This window comes from Rosa chinensis, chromosome 6 (genome assembly GCF_002994745.2).
Source record: "Rosa chinensis cultivar Old Blush chromosome 6, RchiOBHm-V2, whole genome shotgun sequence".
NCBI classification, from domain to species: Eukaryota; Viridiplantae; Streptophyta; class Magnoliopsida; order Rosales; family Rosaceae; genus Rosa; species Rosa chinensis.
Window position 1 is genome coordinate 17,695,908 of NC_037093.1, and position 17,724 is coordinate 17,713,631.

The following is a 17,724-nucleotide window of genomic DNA, read 5'->3' on the forward strand; positions in this document are numbered from 1 at the left end:
AAGAAATGGGTCCAGAGGCTTATGGGTTCTCCGATCAGACTTGGGTTTATATATATACAAATACAACGGTCGCCATTAGACGATAATTAGAATCTGCGGTCCAAATCGCACGGCCAATTTTCTTTTCCTTTTTTATTTTTTTAATTCTCCAAACTTCCGAAATTTGTAATAAATAGCTCCAAAGTTCGAAAAATTCCACGAAAATTATGAGAGACTCTTTGTGACACTTATTTTATCATCGAGTTCTCAAATTGGAGATTCCCTTTCAAGAAATTTCTGAAAAATGTTGCTTGTGACATCTTAGTAGTTGTCTAAATAATAAAAGTAATCACAAATAATTTCGTCTCAACTCTATTAAATTTTACGGGGTCTTACATTTAATAGTTTGACAACACCCATTTACAGCCCTTGGAAAAAAAAAAAAAAAAAAAAAGGATCTAAACAGTATTTCAAAATTTTTATGGGGTAAACTAAGTATGAAATGAAAGTTATTTAACTAAAACAAAATATATAATTTATCTCTTCTTTTAAGGAATACTAATATAATTAACTTCTTTCGCCCGGTACCTCTCCGTCAAGTGGTTTTTCTCAGACAAACTCTCCTATCTACTGCACGATCTTTTTCTTCCATTACCATTCTTCATCTCCCATAATTCCACACCATATCAAAAGGTAATATGCACTCTGGAACAACTAGAATCGCTCTTTTTTCTGAGCCAGTTTCTCTACCACCGTGAACCCCAGTTAAATTCAAGTATTAGGAGGACCCAGGTACTCTCTTTTGGACCTAGGAAACAGCTCCCAGATATCTTTTTTTCATTTTGGAAGATATATACATGAGCGAATCAATTAACCTATTGATATTGGAAGACGCAAAAGATTCTTCTGCTGTATCATTTATGGGTCTAATTATGAGAAAGGGTCATTCGAGCTAATCTAAATAGGTACCATGTTTACTTATGGACCCCCACGTCGTTATATTTCATTTAGGATTAGGAATATGCGTAATCAGACTTGCTTTTTTCATATCTCTTGTTATTTGAGTGTAGACATAAGAAATTTAATGAAAATAAAATTCATTAAATGAATCGGTTAATCTTTGAAATTTTGACTAAACAAGCTTAGTTGGCACATGGATCTTACAAAAGGTACATGTGGCTCATACGTCACTAAAATTATGTGAGCTTCGAGGATTATACATGTCAAAACACAAGTAATCCATCGATTGAATGATGAGGAAGTATCAATTGTGGAAGCGTCAATTTATCGCTGATTGATTGTTGCTCGAGTTAAGCATTTAAAGCGGATCAATCGTATTAAACTGATTGATCTCGATGAAAATCAAGCATCAAATACAAATATCGATTAGATGAAATTGTTTAATTCTGATTGAAATCAAGTATTAAATTCAAATATCAATCAAATTAAATTGTTTAATTCTTATTGAAATCAAGTATTAAATCAAATCAAATCATATTTGATTGGCATATTCCTTAAATAAAAGGTAATTAAATCAACGAATTAAAAGTGATTGATTTAATTACATATTTACGGAATGTGATTAATGCTATGTCATGAATGCATTCCAAATTGAGGGAGACATCGACATTATAAATACCCCTTCTCAAATCAAGAGAAAGGAGGACGACAGACAGACGCAAGCAGACGGAAGAAACCTCTTCAAAGCTCAGAAGTCTCCCAAACTCGTGAAGAACCATCAAGCTGCCAAATAGCCGGTCTCTTTACCTCACCGACTTCAGACAAACAAAGGAAATCACCTGCAAGCTCAGAAGTCGTCAAACTCGCGGAAAATCAACAAGCACCAAGAAAAAGTGCCGATTCGTCCGTCGTCAAAGCCATGCTCGCCATGTGACACCTCTAGTGGTTCAGGTCTGATCAAGATCAAGCCTTTTCAGCTCTTGATCATCTGTCGTCTTCAAGTTGTCAACAAAGCAAAGCTTTTGCCAAGTTGTTCATCAAGCTCGTGGAGAATCAACAAGCACTAAGCACACGTGCCGATTTATCCACCATCAAAGCTAAAGAGCACTCACCACGTGACATCGCTCGTGGTTCAAATCCGATCAATAGCAAGCCTCTGCATCCCTTGATCAACCACCTTCTACAAGTCGTCAACAAAGTAAATCCTCTACAAGTTCTTCATAAAGCCCATGGAGAATCAACAAGCACCAAACACACGTGCTGGTTCATCCCCTACCAAAGCCGAAGAACGCCCACCACGTGACATAACTCGTGGCCTAAATCTGATCAAGATCAAGCCTCTATAGCCCTTGGTCAATCGTCTTCCTCAAATCGTCAACATAACAAGAAGTTCACACTACAACCATTCGATTCAAGATCAAGTGCTTGCCACCCTTGGATCAAATCAACGTCGGAGATCGAATCAGAGGAGATTCTTGTGAAAGAACATCTACAGAGATTGTAACCCTCAAATTCATTAATAAAAAATTATATTATTTTGTACACGTGTCTTTCTTTCATTCATTGCATGATTTTCGTGTTTACATTGGGATGAGACCATTATCATCTCATCTCTTTTGACTCTTATTGTTTCATCAGAAATTGGACAGCTAAGAAAATTTCTTGTTGACTTACATACTTACTTAAAAACAAAGAAACTAAAACCCGTTGCCTTAGACCATTTTCAGCAATGCTAGCCATTTTTTAATCAAATTTTAGCCAAAGTAGCTAAAAAGTCATTTTAGCTAGCCACTTTAGAAATATGTCTGCATCAGTGCTCTCTATTTTAGCTAGTTTTGAATTTATATAATTTTTTAAATGAAGATTAAATAGTTTAAATATATTTATAAATTACATATTGTTGTAAATTAAAGAGAGCCTCAAGTTGTAAATTAAAGAGAGCCTCATTTTAGGAGCGAGATAGCTAAAAGTTATAATGGAGAACCACTTAGAGCATCTTTAGCAATGCTAGCCATTTTTGAGTCAAATTTTAGCTAAAGTAGCTAAAAAGTTATTTTAGCTAGCAACTTTAGAATTACGTCTGCATCAATGCTCTCTATTTTTGCTAGTTTTGAATTTATATTATTTTTTAAATGAAGATTAAATTGTTTAAATGTATTTATAAATTACATAAAATAACTTAAAAGGAATGTTTTAAATTATAGAGAGCCTCATCCCGCTCTCTATATTTAGGAGCGAGATAGCTAAAAGTTATAATAGAGAGCCACTTAGGAGTCTGGTGTAGCTGCTAAAATAGATAAAAAGTTAAACATGCTCTCCAAAATAGCTAAGGAGCCAAAATAGAGAGTCTGCTAAAGATGCTCTTAGGAGTCTGGTGTAGCTGCTAAAATAGATAAAAAGCTAAACATCCTCTCCAAAATAGCTAAGGAGCCAAAATAGAGAATCTGCTAAGAACATCTTTAGCAATGCTAGCTATTTTTTAGTTAAATTTTAGCTAAAATAGCTAAAAAGTCATTTTGGCTAGCCATTTTAGAAATACGTCTGCATCAGTGCTCTCTATTCTAACTAGTTTTGAATTTATATTATTTTTTAAATGAAGATTAAATGGTTTAAATATATTTATATGTTATATAAAATAACTCAATAGGAATGTTTTAAATTATAGAGAGCCTCATCTCGCTCTCTATATTTAAGAGCGAGATAACTAAAAGTGATAATAGAGAGTCACTTAGGAGTCTGGTGCAGCTGCTAAAATAGATAAAAAGCTAAACATGCTCTCTAAAATAGCTAAGGAGCCAAAATAGAGAGTCTGCTAAAGATGCTCTAAAGATGCTATTACCACTTGGCCACACTCCATTTATTTCTATTTGACATTAAGAAACACTAATATTGGTAGGAGTTATTTGTCATCTCCAATCTAAATATCTATTATTTAAAAAATGGATCACTAGAATTTTTATACATGTAGATAGAATGAATTAAATTGAATTTATTGATCATTACATATTATTCAACTGAATTTATATCCAATCTAAATATCTATTACTTATAAAATGGATTACTATAATTTATATTCATGAAGAGTTGAAACCTTAGCTTAGGGTTTTGTACAAGTCGGCAACGACATACCGTGGTCTGACCCCGGTTGTGATAACCTGGATTTTCGTTATTAATTTTCTAAAATTAATAAGGGACCGGTTTGTACAATTTCTTTTTCTTGTGCTTTATTTTAGTGTTATTTGGGTAATAGAATTATTTCGGAAGAATAAATGCTTGGAAACACTTTGTTTTTGAGAGCTTAAGGGTCAACTTTTTATACGTTTCGATTTTGAGAAAACCTTTTACACAAGTCGTAGAACGCGTCGATACAAGTTTGTGGACATGTAGCACGCGAAAATCGGAGATTGTATAAAGAAGTTATAGTCAAGGGAAGATTTTCTAATTTCGGAAATTTTTTTATAAATAGAACATTTTCCAGAATTTTTTTTCATAATTTATGTTTTGGGAAACTTTCCAAAAATATCAAACCTTAATTCTCTCTCTAAATACGGTTGACCGGACCCAGAAACGCCTGGCCTGACCTGAATTTTTAGCCATCTTCTATCATCCATCGGTGACACCACCAACCTAGAACGCTTTGCCACCACCTCACCTTCCTCCCCATCGGCCTTTGTCCCACCGAATCGGGCGACACACGACGGATCGAAGGCTGATCTCCACAACGGCACTACCCTGGTTGTAACTTCTGATTCCAGCAGCGGTTGAGCTCGAAACTTACAGGTTTTGAAGTTCACCACTTGCTTGTCAAATCCATACCAGCCTTGCAACTCGATTAGACTGGTGGAGTTCCGATTTTTGATTTAAATTTTTTGGCTTTCAGTGGCGATCTAGGCTTATTTAGGCCGAATTGGCCCTAGCCCCAGGTATGAAAGTTGTTTCTCTCACCAAGATCTTCATTTTGAACGGTTGGATCTTGCAGGTTTTAATGTTGAAGTGGCAGCGCGTGGCCGAGTGTCCGACCACTTTTTTTTATTTTTTGTTCTTTCTGTTATCATCTAATCGTCGATACGAGAGTTTTGATATATGGATTGAATCTTATTTCTATCATTTGAAACTTGTTAGGTTTTTCGTAGTTTTGATTAGTTCGGTTTTCAATCCGTGAGGATCCGACCGTTGGATCGACTTGTCGTTTTGACATCTTTATCCTAGAAGTGTTCTAGAGACCTTGGATGGTCTCAGATGAAGTTTCATCTTGATTGGCTTAACTTCGGGTTTTAGTTCAAATGCAAGATTCGAACTTTAATCGCTTTGTGTTTCGTGTACTAAGTTGAGACTATATTTTCCTTAGGTGCTTGACAGAGTGTGTTCTATATATTATCTCGTGTTGTCTGAAGATGCAGAGGGAGAATAGGTGAGTAAATCTCACGAGGTTCATTTATGAATGGAATTTCCTTATTGTCGGATTTATTTATTGAAGTCGTGAACTGTAGTTGGTATTAATGGCATTCCTGAATGGATGACCACATGTGTGTGTGTGTATTTATGTGAAATATATATATATATATATATATATCGATGGATTTATTGTGTGATGGAAAACAATGTTAGTGACTATGTTCATTTTATTGTTTTGTGACTTGACTTTTCAGAAGGGCAATATATTGTGAAAATATGGTTTATATTGTTTCGAAAAGTGCTTTGAGTTGTGTAAAAACATTTTTGGGTTTTGTGTGATCTATTTAAATGTTTTGGTCTGTGGAGGCCGAGGGTTGAAGGTTGTAACCGATTGAAATTTGTGTAACATTTTCTTGGCTCTTGCATGATCTATTTAAATGTTTTGGTCTGTGGAGGTCGAGGGTCACTATGGTGATCAAGAGTGTGGAATCCTTTATTGAGATTTGTGCAACATTTTCTTGGGTCTTGCGTGATCTATTTAAATGTTTTGGTATGTGGAGATTGGGGGTCACAGTTGCGACTGATGACAAGTTTATCGGGAACCATGCCTTTGGCCAGGTTTATGGTTACGATAAGTTAGAACTCTAGTCTGTCTGCCAATGTATCTCGTGGGGGTAATTGATTGTTACTTGCGACTTATGAATACGTGTTTTAAAAGAGAGTCTCAAGTGTATTCTTTCTATTAAAGTTCTTGAAGGACGTGGTTTCATATTTGTATTGTTGAGTTAACAAAAATATGATTTTGTCACTGCGATGACGTGGCTTGTCCTTTTGAGTTAAGGGATGTGGAGTTTTGAAAAAAACCAAAGTGTGAATTATTTTCCTTGTGATGTTTGATTGATGTTAATTGAGTTTACTCATACAAACTTAAAAAGCTTACCAGATTTGTTGTTCTTGCAACCCGGTACACTATTCGATGGTGTAGGGTTAGCACTGCAAGTCAAGGCAATCACGGTCGAGGCAGAGGTGTTGTTTACTGTGGCAGTGTTAGATTGTGGAACCTAATTTTGCATACTTACTCGTGTATGTAGTATGCTCCTTCTGAGCGTTTACATTATTACTTTGATGTTTTAAATTAATTTGTAAACTCTCGTTAAATGTAATATGTGACTCTAAGGGACGAGTCGATACTTACATTTTTCGGCTCGAAGTTGTTATTGCTTAGATTAAATGAAAAAAAAAAATCTAAGTATTTGTTTGGACCTGATTTTATCAAACTCCCATGTGTATTGACTTGAGGGTTGGTCAGAGAGGCATTTGAGTCATTCAACCGGAGTAAAGGTAGTGTTCAGCTATTCGGCCGAGGTTAGAAGTTTTTGAGATGTATGGTTGAGATGGATGCATCGATGGAAGTTTTAGATTTTGGGTCTCATGACCTAAAATATGAAGAAATTGGATCGCATAGACACGAAGTTGAATGGCTCGAGTTCACATGAGCAACTATACAAATGCGCCGTAAGGCAGAATGGAAGTGGTTCGGCCAAATCCAAGTAGTAACTTTGGCCGAAGAGTTCATTCAAGAAGGGCATCCTCACAAGGAAGGAGTTCGAGTCGATTAAGGATTTCAATTGTGAAGATTCCAGATATCAGCCGAATCACAACATTTATGGACGAATCAATCTTAAAAGGAATGAAAATCCTACTTAAATTCCACATCTTGGAGGACAAGTTAGCTAGGCTTTCTAACTTGTATATATAGTACTTTGCAACTCATTGTAAAAGGTCCTGCACCATACAAACAAATCAATATACAACTTTTACTCTCAAACTTTTCTCTTGCTATCTCATAGGTACTCTGCATTCGATTCAACTTTTACAACTTGCTTTCATTTCTAGTTTCTTAGTTTCAATTCGATATTTTACATTCAAGCACCTTACTTTCTTGTTTGTTTACTTTATATGCACTTTATTTTTCGCACTTAGGAGTAAATCATAACGTAGAATTCTTGTCCACTGGTCTCTTTCGGCCAGTCCGGATTGGATCAATGCTATTCGCTATTTATACACATATCATCTTACATGCTTTGACAACCGAGTCCACTTCACCTTTGTCTTCACCGTGATTTGCGAGTATCTCCACCTGATAGATCTCTCGCTTGTCACCTGAACTTTTGAGTTTACCCAAAAAGTGAACGTGATAGAAGACCCCGGTCAGGATTGACGCCTAACCAAAGTCCTTGCAATAGAGGCATTAGAAACTAAAGGTCGGAGGGTTCCTTCCTCGGCCTATAATCACTTGAAAGCGGTTAAATACAAGTTCAAATCAGATCTGAACCTCGCTCATCCATTCGGCCGCGAGTTGGCATGCCCCTGCAATTTCAGAAGGACGGTTCAACCACAGGTCCCTCAGCCCTTATTTCGGCCGAGACGAATTTGAGGCAAACAGTATTTTTAGGAGATTTTGTCAAGCGTCGCATTTCGGATTTTATTTTCTTTATTTAAAATTTGGGGCGTGACACCATTTTAGGCCGGGCAAGACTGTTCTCTGGGTGCCCTCATCGGGGCGTAGAGAAAGGTTGAAGAAGTTGGGCTTCTGCTAGGTTGGCTTGTATTTGGGCTTGGGCTTATGTATAAGTTGTCTGGGCCTAACTCATGGGCTATTAAGGAGAGGGTGTCTTGCCACCCTCATCCATTACTTAGTGCGTAGGAGAGAGCTGACCCAAGAGTTTGATCTACTTGGCCGGTTTGGACCTTGAAAGCCCCAAAAAGCCTATATGTTTGACTCCTAGCACCGTTCCCACAATTGAATGGAAGTCATTTCAAGAAGTTTGCAAGAAAAATGCAGACTTGCAATCGTGGGACACAGACCTCAAAACCCATGCAGAAGAGATCTTGAAAACCTTCAAGGGTAAAGGAGGTCTCTCGATTGATTCTTGGAAACCATTCACACTCTATGCGTGGTATTCAAACAAGAAGATTGTGCAAGCAATCTTGGAATTCAAGGAAGATATAACTAAAGGGAAGGGGATTAGTAAGAAGAAGAAGAGAAATGAAGAAAGAGTGAACATCCTGGCTGACAAGTATATTAAGAATAGCTCAAACATGCTGGATTTCCTTTCTGAAATGGAAAACTTCCTCATGCTTGTTCATAATAGCCATTCAAATATTGCAACAGTGATTCAAAAGTACTTTAAGATCCACAATGAAATGAGTGGAGCTGAGTTCTACGGGATGATTACGGATAAATTAAAAAAGCTCAAGGACTCTGATAATACCTTTGACCATTTTGCTGAAAACTTGCTCAAAAAGGCAGTAAGTTTGAAGAGCCAGCATGAAGAAATGATTCATAATTTGCAAGTCGAAATCATTAAACTTAGTAAGAAGGAGAAACACGCGAAATCATGGAAGAACGTCGCATATATGATATTTGTAGGCGCTGTGGTAGTGTGGTTCGTTTGGCTATTGCCTGAATTGTGACTACAGTTATAGGTGTTGGGGTTGAGCTATTACTCTCCTCCTTTGATCCAAGCTTGCAGCCTTGTTATGCAACTGCTTTTCACAACTCCAATCAAGTACGTTGCCTTGATTAGCTTTTTAGATAAGTTGATCTTTATCTCCTGCACTCATTCACACACATACACCAATATATATTTGATGCAAAGGTGATGTATAATAACAACGATACAAGAAGAATATGATTTTGTTGAGAAAGGAGGCTATAGCACTCTCAGTTGCTCAGTCCTCTATTTTCTATATTTTCATATTCTCCCTCTTTTTCTAGAGTTGCAGCTGCCATATTAGACACCTCTCCTCTCTAAAACACAAAAGTCAAAGACCATTAAATGTTTTACAACAACCTATTTAACTAGAGTTAAAAACTAACTAGCATAAGATTAAAAGTAACTAAGCATTAAGTTTAACACTCCCCCTTAATGCTTTGTTTCTTGACTCCCAGTGGCCCTCTGAAATATTGGAACTTGTCTTTTGGCAATGCCTTGGTGAAAATGTCAGCTACTTGATCTTCTGTCCTGCAATATACCATATCAATTTCATTGTCTTCAACAGCATCTCTGATGAAGTGATGTTTGCAAGCTATGTGCTTGGTTCGGTTGTGAAACACCGGATTCTTAGCCATCGCAATTGCAGACTTGTTGTCACAAAGTATTGGAGTAGGTTCTCCTTGCTTTTCACCAACATCTTCCATGATACTTCTCGGCCATATTGCTTGAGAAGTTGCTAATGATGCTGATACATACTCAGCTTTAGCAGTAGACAAAGCAACTGTCTTTTACTTCTTGGACTGCCATGAGAACACACCTGTTCCAAGAGTGAAAGCATAACCAGAAGTACTCTTTGAATCATCAACACTGCCTCCCCAATCACTATCACAAAATCCATATAGTTTTGGCACCACATTTCTTTCAAACATAATACCAAAATCTATTGAACCTTGAATGTACCTTAGTACCCTCTTTACTGTCCCAAAATGAATTTGAGTAGGCTTGTGCATGAATCCTGATAGTAAACTTGCAGCATACATAATATCTGGCCTTGGTGATGGAGAATGTTATTTTCCACAAGAGAACTGTTACAGCAAGGTTCTTATTGGCAAATTGGTGATGGAAATACAACTAATATATGGGCCAATTGTTGACTGCCAAGGGTGCCAGAGTTTAAACCGGTGGGGAACAATGGTGCAGTTGAAGAGGTTAGACAGGTCCGAGACCTCATTACTCATGGAATGTTAACTTGATTAGACGTATGTTTCCTTTAGTTGAGGCATAAGCTATTTTGAGTCTCCCTTTGAGCAGAAGGATTGTTCAAGATAGAGTTGTGTGGCGGTTGGAGAAAAATGGCAAGTTTACTGTGAAAACAACTTACAGGTTTGATTTCTCGTCTTCTAATTCTAGAAGCCCATTCCAATTGTCTGTTGGTGTGAATTTTTGGAAAAAGTTATGGAATGTTACTATACCTAACTCTGCCAAGGTGCATATATGGAGAATTTGTCATAATATACTACCATCAATAGAGAGGCTAGCATCGAAAAGGGTAGTACTGGACTCCCAAGTATGTGTACTATGCTCTTCTGCTTTGGAGACAACATTGTATATCAGTAGAGATTGCCCTTACACTAAGCAACTGCTGCAATCTAATGGAGTTTTGACTCAGGTGTGTTTTAATCCTCATCTAGCAAATTACGCGCTAGACTGGTTTAGTTATTGTGTTCTTGAGCTAGCTTTGAAGGACTTGGGCGACTTGGATTATCTGTTTGGGGAGTATGGAAGGAACAAAATTGTAGAGTTTGGGGAAATAAAAGTCTGCCTGCTTGTGATATGTTACTCAAGTGCATGACTGAGTTGAATGCCTTCTGATTTTATAACATGAAAGTGGGGGTTGAAAATACTGTAAGGGTAGAGCGTTGGTCTGCTCCACCTGAGGGATGGTGTAAGATCAATATTGACGGGTCTTTTAATCACATAACAAAGAATGGAGGCATTGGTTTTGTTATTAAGGATCATCAGGGTTTGATGCTTGCTGGTGGAGGTCGACTGCTGCTTGGCCTTCTATCTCTTGAACATGCAGAAGTGTTAGCTTTTTTGATGGCGGTGCAATTTGCAATCGAAAATGATTTCGTTCCAGCTTTCTTGGAAACATATTGTCAGAGGCAATTGTCTATGATGGATGAAATTAATACCTTTGTCTTGGGTCGGCTATATGAGGATCTTGGGTTTGGTGTTGGAAAGTCAATCTAATATGAAGTTGGTTCATATTAACAGAAGTGGAAATAAAGTTGCACACCTTATGGAAGCAAGAGCTGGCACTGAGTTACACGAGTTTTTTTATTTTTCTTCTCCTCTTCCTTTCTTGCTAATGCAGCTGAAACTATTTCCATGTAATTTCCAAAAGTTCAATAAAGTTATGACCTCTTTTCTCCAAAAAAAAAAAAAGGAATAAAATTATAAGGTAAAATTTTTTTTATAATATCATGATCCTTTTCATCTTTTAATTTTTATGGTAAAAATGATTTATTATATGATTATTTTTCGATGAAAAGAGGTCAGCTCATTATATAGATTCAACAAGCAATACAAAAACGAAACACCCCTAAGGGGTCGACAGAAAGATTTGTTCTTTAGAGTTCTGGAAACTAGACTAATACCCAGGATACCCCTAATACACTCACCTTTTAGAAAGTCCACGCACCAATAATTAAAAAAAAAAAATCTAAAAACTCCGAAGCAAGTAAATCAAAATGATCCTCAGAGCAACTGGTTTTTGCCACCTAAGAAAAATTAAGCAATAATGGAATTAAAGGGTGAGTCCTCACCCTCCACCTCCAATTCTAGAACAACCCATGCCCTAGAAAGTAAAGCTTAGCCCGCAATCCCAAGATAAGCCCGGATGGCCCAAAAGCTAAGATCTGCTATGGGCACCCCATAACCCCCTCTACAGAATTCCAGGCCACCAGTCCACGCCGTTGTCATTCGGCTTCTCAGGCCACCGACGGGGAAGCCACTGCGACCATCCTTGTCCGCCGACTTGCAAGGGCCAGACAACTCCTCCAGCAAAACCAAAGCGACCCGACTACCTTCACTTGCATCCGGAACTCTTGGCTTCGTTATCGCTTAACCTGGACAGAACAGCGCCGTCAACAGCCTCCCTGCAATCCGATCAAGACTACAATCATCACAAGCAAATTGATCTACGCGCGACTTATCCAACTGCGGCCAAAGTTCCATGACTTCCCCGTGAAACCGTAGCCATACCAACTCAGTGAAATGCCGATCCGGCAGAGGCCAAACCAGATCCAATGTCCGCTATCCACCATGATAAATAGCAAGTGAGGCCTACTCTTCCCCAGCAGCAAAACGAAGGTTCCCCAACCCAACAAACAACACACCGTCGCCATCACCAAGCGCGGTACTCACAGAGATTAGGACCAGGCCAACAATGGCGAAATCCATAGGTTTTGAAAGTTTTATCGAGAACGTACGGAGCGTCAACGAGAAACCCTAGTAGAGCGGGTAGGTCAGAGATAAATCTTCTGGCTTCATATCCACAATGTTTCTCATTATATGGATGATTATATTAAGGGGAAATGATCATTTATCCAATTTTAGGGTTAATTAACCCCATTTACCCAAACACTCTAAGAGATTGCCCACTTACACAACAATTTTTATTTTAAACCCCACTTACCCAAAACTCTAAGAGTTGGACCTGTTTTGCCCTGATCAATCTCTCTCCTCTCAGTCTCTCTCTCTCTATCTATCTATCTATCTATCTATCTATCTATCTATCTATCTATCTATCTCTCTCTCTCTCTCTCTCTCTCTCTCTCTCTCTCTCTCTCTCTCTCTCTCTCTCTCTCTCTCTCCAGCAGATCGCCCACGACGCTGGCTCTCGCCATCGCTACGCCTAAACTCGTCGTCGTGCTCTCCGCGGCCAGGCTCGACGCCAAGCCGACTGTCCTCGTCGCTGAGAAGCTCGGCGAGGCCGGGTTAGACTTTCTAAAGGAATCGACGACCGCCAATAGAATCGGGTACGTCTTCGATTTGCTTCTGTCTATCTCGTCGATGACTGATCATCACAGAAATCGCAACTTGATTGTATCTCCGGTCCCGGGCTGCAACTGGAGACGTTGCAATCAGAGTCAAATCAGTGTGAAGGCAAATGGTCAACCGGCATTGTTGCAAAATGACTGGAATTGTGGGCAAAATAGTCAACCGAAGTCGAGATTATTGGGGGGCAATAATCTTCCTATTGGGAGGAGGCAATAATGTGTCTTAATTGTTATAAAGTCTCTATAATTGTGTTTAGTGATATTTTCCTTTGTGTTTAAAGACTCCTTCTAATGTGTTTTGGTAATTCTAATATATTATTGGGGGGCAATAATCTGTTTATTGTGGGGCAATAATATATTTGTTTTGTTATTTTTTGTATCAATATGGGAGATCCTTTTGTTGTTAGGTGCATTTATTCTTGTTAAGAGGCCACCCGGGAGGCCTAGGGTGAAGCGGTTCAAGTCAAGTGGTGTAACGTCCCGAACCTAAATTCACCTGTTTACTAGTCATTTGGACGGTAAACGACAACTACTTTCACTTTTTACGTTGTTTCGATACTTTTAGTGGCCCTAAAAGTTGACTTTTTGTTCGGGTCAAAATTTGAGAAAATGTTCTTCATGGAAGTTGTAGATGACGTTAAACCGAGCGCGTGCATATGTGGTACGTAAAAATGAGAGTTCGTATACGAAAGTTACTGTTCATGGTAATTAGTATATATATAGGAATTTACTGTGGGTAGATCAGATTTCTACCCAGCCATTCCTCTCTCCTCTTCCCCGATCTCTCTTTCCCTCACGTCGGCTTCTTCTCTTCTTTTTCCGATTTCTTCACCGTCCGGCGTCCAATTGATGCAACACTGACTGGGCTAGAACCGCCTCCTCCTCCTCTACACGGCTGTGGCCATGGTTCACGGCGATTTGGCCGGAAAACCATCAATTTTGGCCAAAAACCGTTACTGTAGCAGTTTGGTCTCTGGCTAAATTCTCCATTTTTCGGCCACTTCCGATGGTGAAACCAGGTCCATTAGGAGCGCCTCGAGTCACTGATCATCTTCTCTCAAGGCTTCTAGCTGAAATTCTCACTAGGGAGGAAGAATTGACGGCGGGAAGTTTTGGGTCACTATTCGCGAAATCGGGTTCAAGCTTCTCCTTAATTGTTGAGGTACTTCCGGTCACTTTATGAAATTGTTGTAGTTGAGAAAGTTGTTTGGATGGTTGAGATAAAGTTGCTGCCAAAATTTGGTGGCCATCAGAGGTGGTGGCCGCCGGCGCGTGGGGCCCCCGCGCTGCCACTGTGGGTGGCGCGTGGAGGCGTGTAGGGCACTGTTTTAATTCCAGTTTTTAGTCCATTAAATCCTATAAATGTTGTAGAGCTTGTATGTGAAGTTTGGTGAATTATGGAGGAGTTTGGAATTATTTGTGAATTTCCGAAGTTTGAAGTTTTGTGATTGAATTGTGGGAAATCCAGCCGTCGGATTTCCCTCGTTTTTGTTGTGGAATATGTAAATTGAGGAATTGGTGTTGTGGGTGTGATTTGGGTTGAATTTGAGAAGTAATGGAGATAGGGATTTTCGAGGTTTCGTTTAGGTTCGTAATTATTTTATCGAATTGCCGTTTACGGAAATATAATTTTGTACAGGGCAATGTCGCGAGCTACGGCTAGATGAAGGAATTCGTTTGCGTGGTCGCCCAATAGTACTGTGAGTGGACTTTTGTTTTAAATAATGATACATGCATTTATCTTGAAATTATTGATTAATTTAATTATCATTTTATTTATCGAGCATGATATTTTGTCTTGGATTATAATTTGACATTGATTTTTCTTGAGTTTCGGATATGAACTTATTATGCTCGGATTTGGATTTATGATTTAATTTCGGAAATGGATTTTGAGTCTTCGATAAGTATCTCCGATATATGACTTTTATTTGCAAGCATGATTTTCGACGAATTATTTCCGAGGTGATTTCCGGAATTATACTACTTATATTATGTTTCTATTCGTTGATTTGAGATTTTATAAGAGATTTTCGAAATGAGATTTCGATGGAGTTAGTTTTCATATTTATTTATCGACCTTCGGTTTTGGCATTGGGAATGCCTTGATGATGATCTAATTATTCTTTTAGCGTGTGGGACACGCTGTCGATTTATGTGACTTTCTACCAGAATTTCCGGGTACGGTTGGGAATCGTACCCGTGTTTTCTTTATTCGCGGGACTTATGGGGAAGCCTTACTGATTTTCGATTTTCGTATGATTTTGACCCACCATACCTGGGTCGTCATATTTATTGCTAGCTAGCCTATTAGTACTCCTCCCTGCTTACTATGTGTTCGTGGGTGAGTAAGAGCAGAGCATGGGATGCTCCAGAGTGTGGGACACTCCGACCCGAGCCTGGGAGGCTCCCTTCTTTCGTCTGGTGATACTTGTTCCCCATATTTTATCGTTGCTTGACTAGCGGGGCTAGTCCGATTTTCACTGTAGCCAGCGGGGCTGGTCTTATCTTCTTGAGAAACGAGATTTCGGTTTTACGATATAGTTTTCGAATGTGGTGACTAGCGAGGCTAGTCGATTTATCGTTTTAGAATTCTTGGATTTAAAGCTAAATGTGTTTTTCTAATTGTTGCATGCATCGGCTTTTAATGAAATAAATGTGGGAAAGTATGAAATCCTTTTTCTTTTAAATTGTTTATTTTGTCCACTCACGCTAACGTTTTTCGTCTACTTTCCCCTGGGCCTTTCGGTTTCTAATGCCCAGTGTGCAGGCGAATTAGTGGAGGTCGGGCGTACATGACATTTGAGGCATAGTTGTCACTATGCCTCAAATGTGGGAAAGTATGGAATCCTTTTTCTTTTAAATTGTTTATTTTGTCCACTCACGCTAACGTTTTTCGTCTACTTTCCCCTGGGCCTTTCGGTTTCTAATGCCCAATGTGCAGGCGAATTAGTGGAGGTAAGATTGGTTTGCTTGAAGTGTTTTTGTGTGTTTTACAGGTTTTTGGGTAGTCCATTTTAGGGGTGACTCTGCCGATTTTTTTGGGTAGAGCTATCCCTAAGGTGGGTCCCACAGGGCCACCTCGGATTTCAGGGTGAAATTCGGGGTGAGTCCTGTCAAGTGGAGAGTGTGAAAAAAAAAAAGTCAATTCGTTGTGGTCGTTGTGGCAAAATGGGCGCTCATAACCTGATTGTTTGGGGACTTAAATTCACCAAGTATTGAATTTGAATACCTGTACTTTTGTAAACTAATTTAAAACCAAACTGAGTTACTTCTGACCATCTATAAAAAAATTATTGGGGGGCAATAAACTTTTTATGACCCCCCAATAAACCTAATTATTTTGGTTAATGAATCTAGAAGCATTTTGTTGAAATGGCCTGTAATAAATGAACCACAGTTTAGACATTATTGCGGGGCAATAATCTGTCTATTGCCTCCCAATAGACCACCCCAAAAATCACCAGTTTCTATGACTGACATATTTATTAAAGTACTCAAAACAATATAAGACTTATCAAAACTCTAATTTCAGTGATTAATTAACCACAGTTAAGAAATTATTGGGGGGCAATAATATGTCTATTGCCCCCTAATAGACCACAGTTTTGACGTCGTCCAAGACCTGCAAGCGAAGCCCAGACCCGATTCCGGCGTGGAGCTTCAGAGCTTCCCGGACATCTGACAAACAAAATCGGCGAAGCCCAGACCCGATTCAGGCGTGGAGCTTCGGAGCTTCCCGGACATCTGATGTACAAAACCGACGAAGCCCAGACCCGATTCAGGCCTGGAGAGTTTCTCGGACATCTGACGAACAAAACAGGCGAAGCCCAAAGGGGTTGGGATTGTGTAGTTGGATGGCGTCATCCTCTGGTGGTCCGACGGTGGGACAGAGCGGCGGCGGTGGAGGCCAACATCGATGATGGAGTGGCGGGCGTGGTGGCTGAGAGAGAGAGAGAGAGAGAGAGAGAGAGAGAGAGAGAGAGAGAGATGAGTGTAATTTGTTAATTAAAATGAAGGCAATACTGTCAAACACTGTTAGATTGAGTAAATGAGGTTAAAAAACTCTTGGTGGAGTAACTGAGTAAGTGGGCAATTTTTGAGCTAAAATTGGGTAAGTGGTCACGACCCTTTATATTAATACCTCCAAATTTAATATTTATACCTCTTTTTTTTTTTAAGTTAATATTGACTTTGTCTAGTAAACATCAACGTTCTATCGCTCAACCTGGGAGATCCAAATCCATTTGATAGTTTCTGAAAAAAAAAAAAAAAAAAAAAAAAAGGGTAAAAAGGTAAAAAGGTAAAAAGGAAGAAGAAGAAAAAGAAGGGATTTGATCAATGAAAGACAACGACTCTATTCAAATTCTCTATTTTCTTCTTCTGGTTTTGGAGTATCAGCACTCAGCAGCAAATTGTATACTTTATCTATGATGTATCTATGACTACTCTTCGTATCAAAAAAAAAAAATCTATGACTACTCTTTATCTATACTTCATGTTGTCGTTTTCTTTTTGGTCAGGAACTTCATACTGTCATTCATCCTTGAGAGATTTAAACTTATTAACCTTCATATTGAATTCTCCACTTATGAAGATCAAAAGGTACCATCAAATTACATAAAGCATAGCCTACAAAAATTTTAAGAATAAAAGCATTGCTAATGTGGAAGGTTTGCCGTCTGCTAAAATGATGGTTTAATGAGATTTGATAATGAGAAGGGAAGGAACACTAGGTCTGATACGAAGAGGCTTATGTCTGACACAAAAAATGATTAGCGATGCAGCAGTCTCTTTATGTTCACTGCTCCTCTTGAGTTCCCTAT

General features: G+C 38.7%; 1 protein-coding gene across 1 annotated transcript; it reads left to right on the forward strand.

The window, feature by feature from the left end:
• The first annotated feature begins 5,802 nt into the window (after positions 1-5,802).
• LOC121049968 (UPF0496 protein At5g66675-like) lies at positions 5,803-8,811 on the forward strand. The gene is made up of 2 exons (XM_040508469.1): positions 5,803-5,952; positions 8,149-8,811. Exons 1-2 carry the CDS (start codon positions 5,803-5,805, stop codon positions 8,809-8,811), a joined length of 813 nt encoding a protein of 270 aa, XP_040364403.1.
• Positions 8,812-17,724: the final 8,913 nt, after the last annotated feature.

Coding starts and splice junctions, on each gene's coding strand:
- LOC121049968 (XM_040508469.1), top strand. CDS start 5,803: ATGGTGATCAAGAGTGTGGAATCCTTTATTGAGATTTGTGCAACATTT. Junction 5,953..8,148: donor GGAACCATGCCTTTGGCCAG/GTTTATGGTTAC, acceptor ATTGAATGGAAG/TCATTTCAAGAAGTTTGCAA.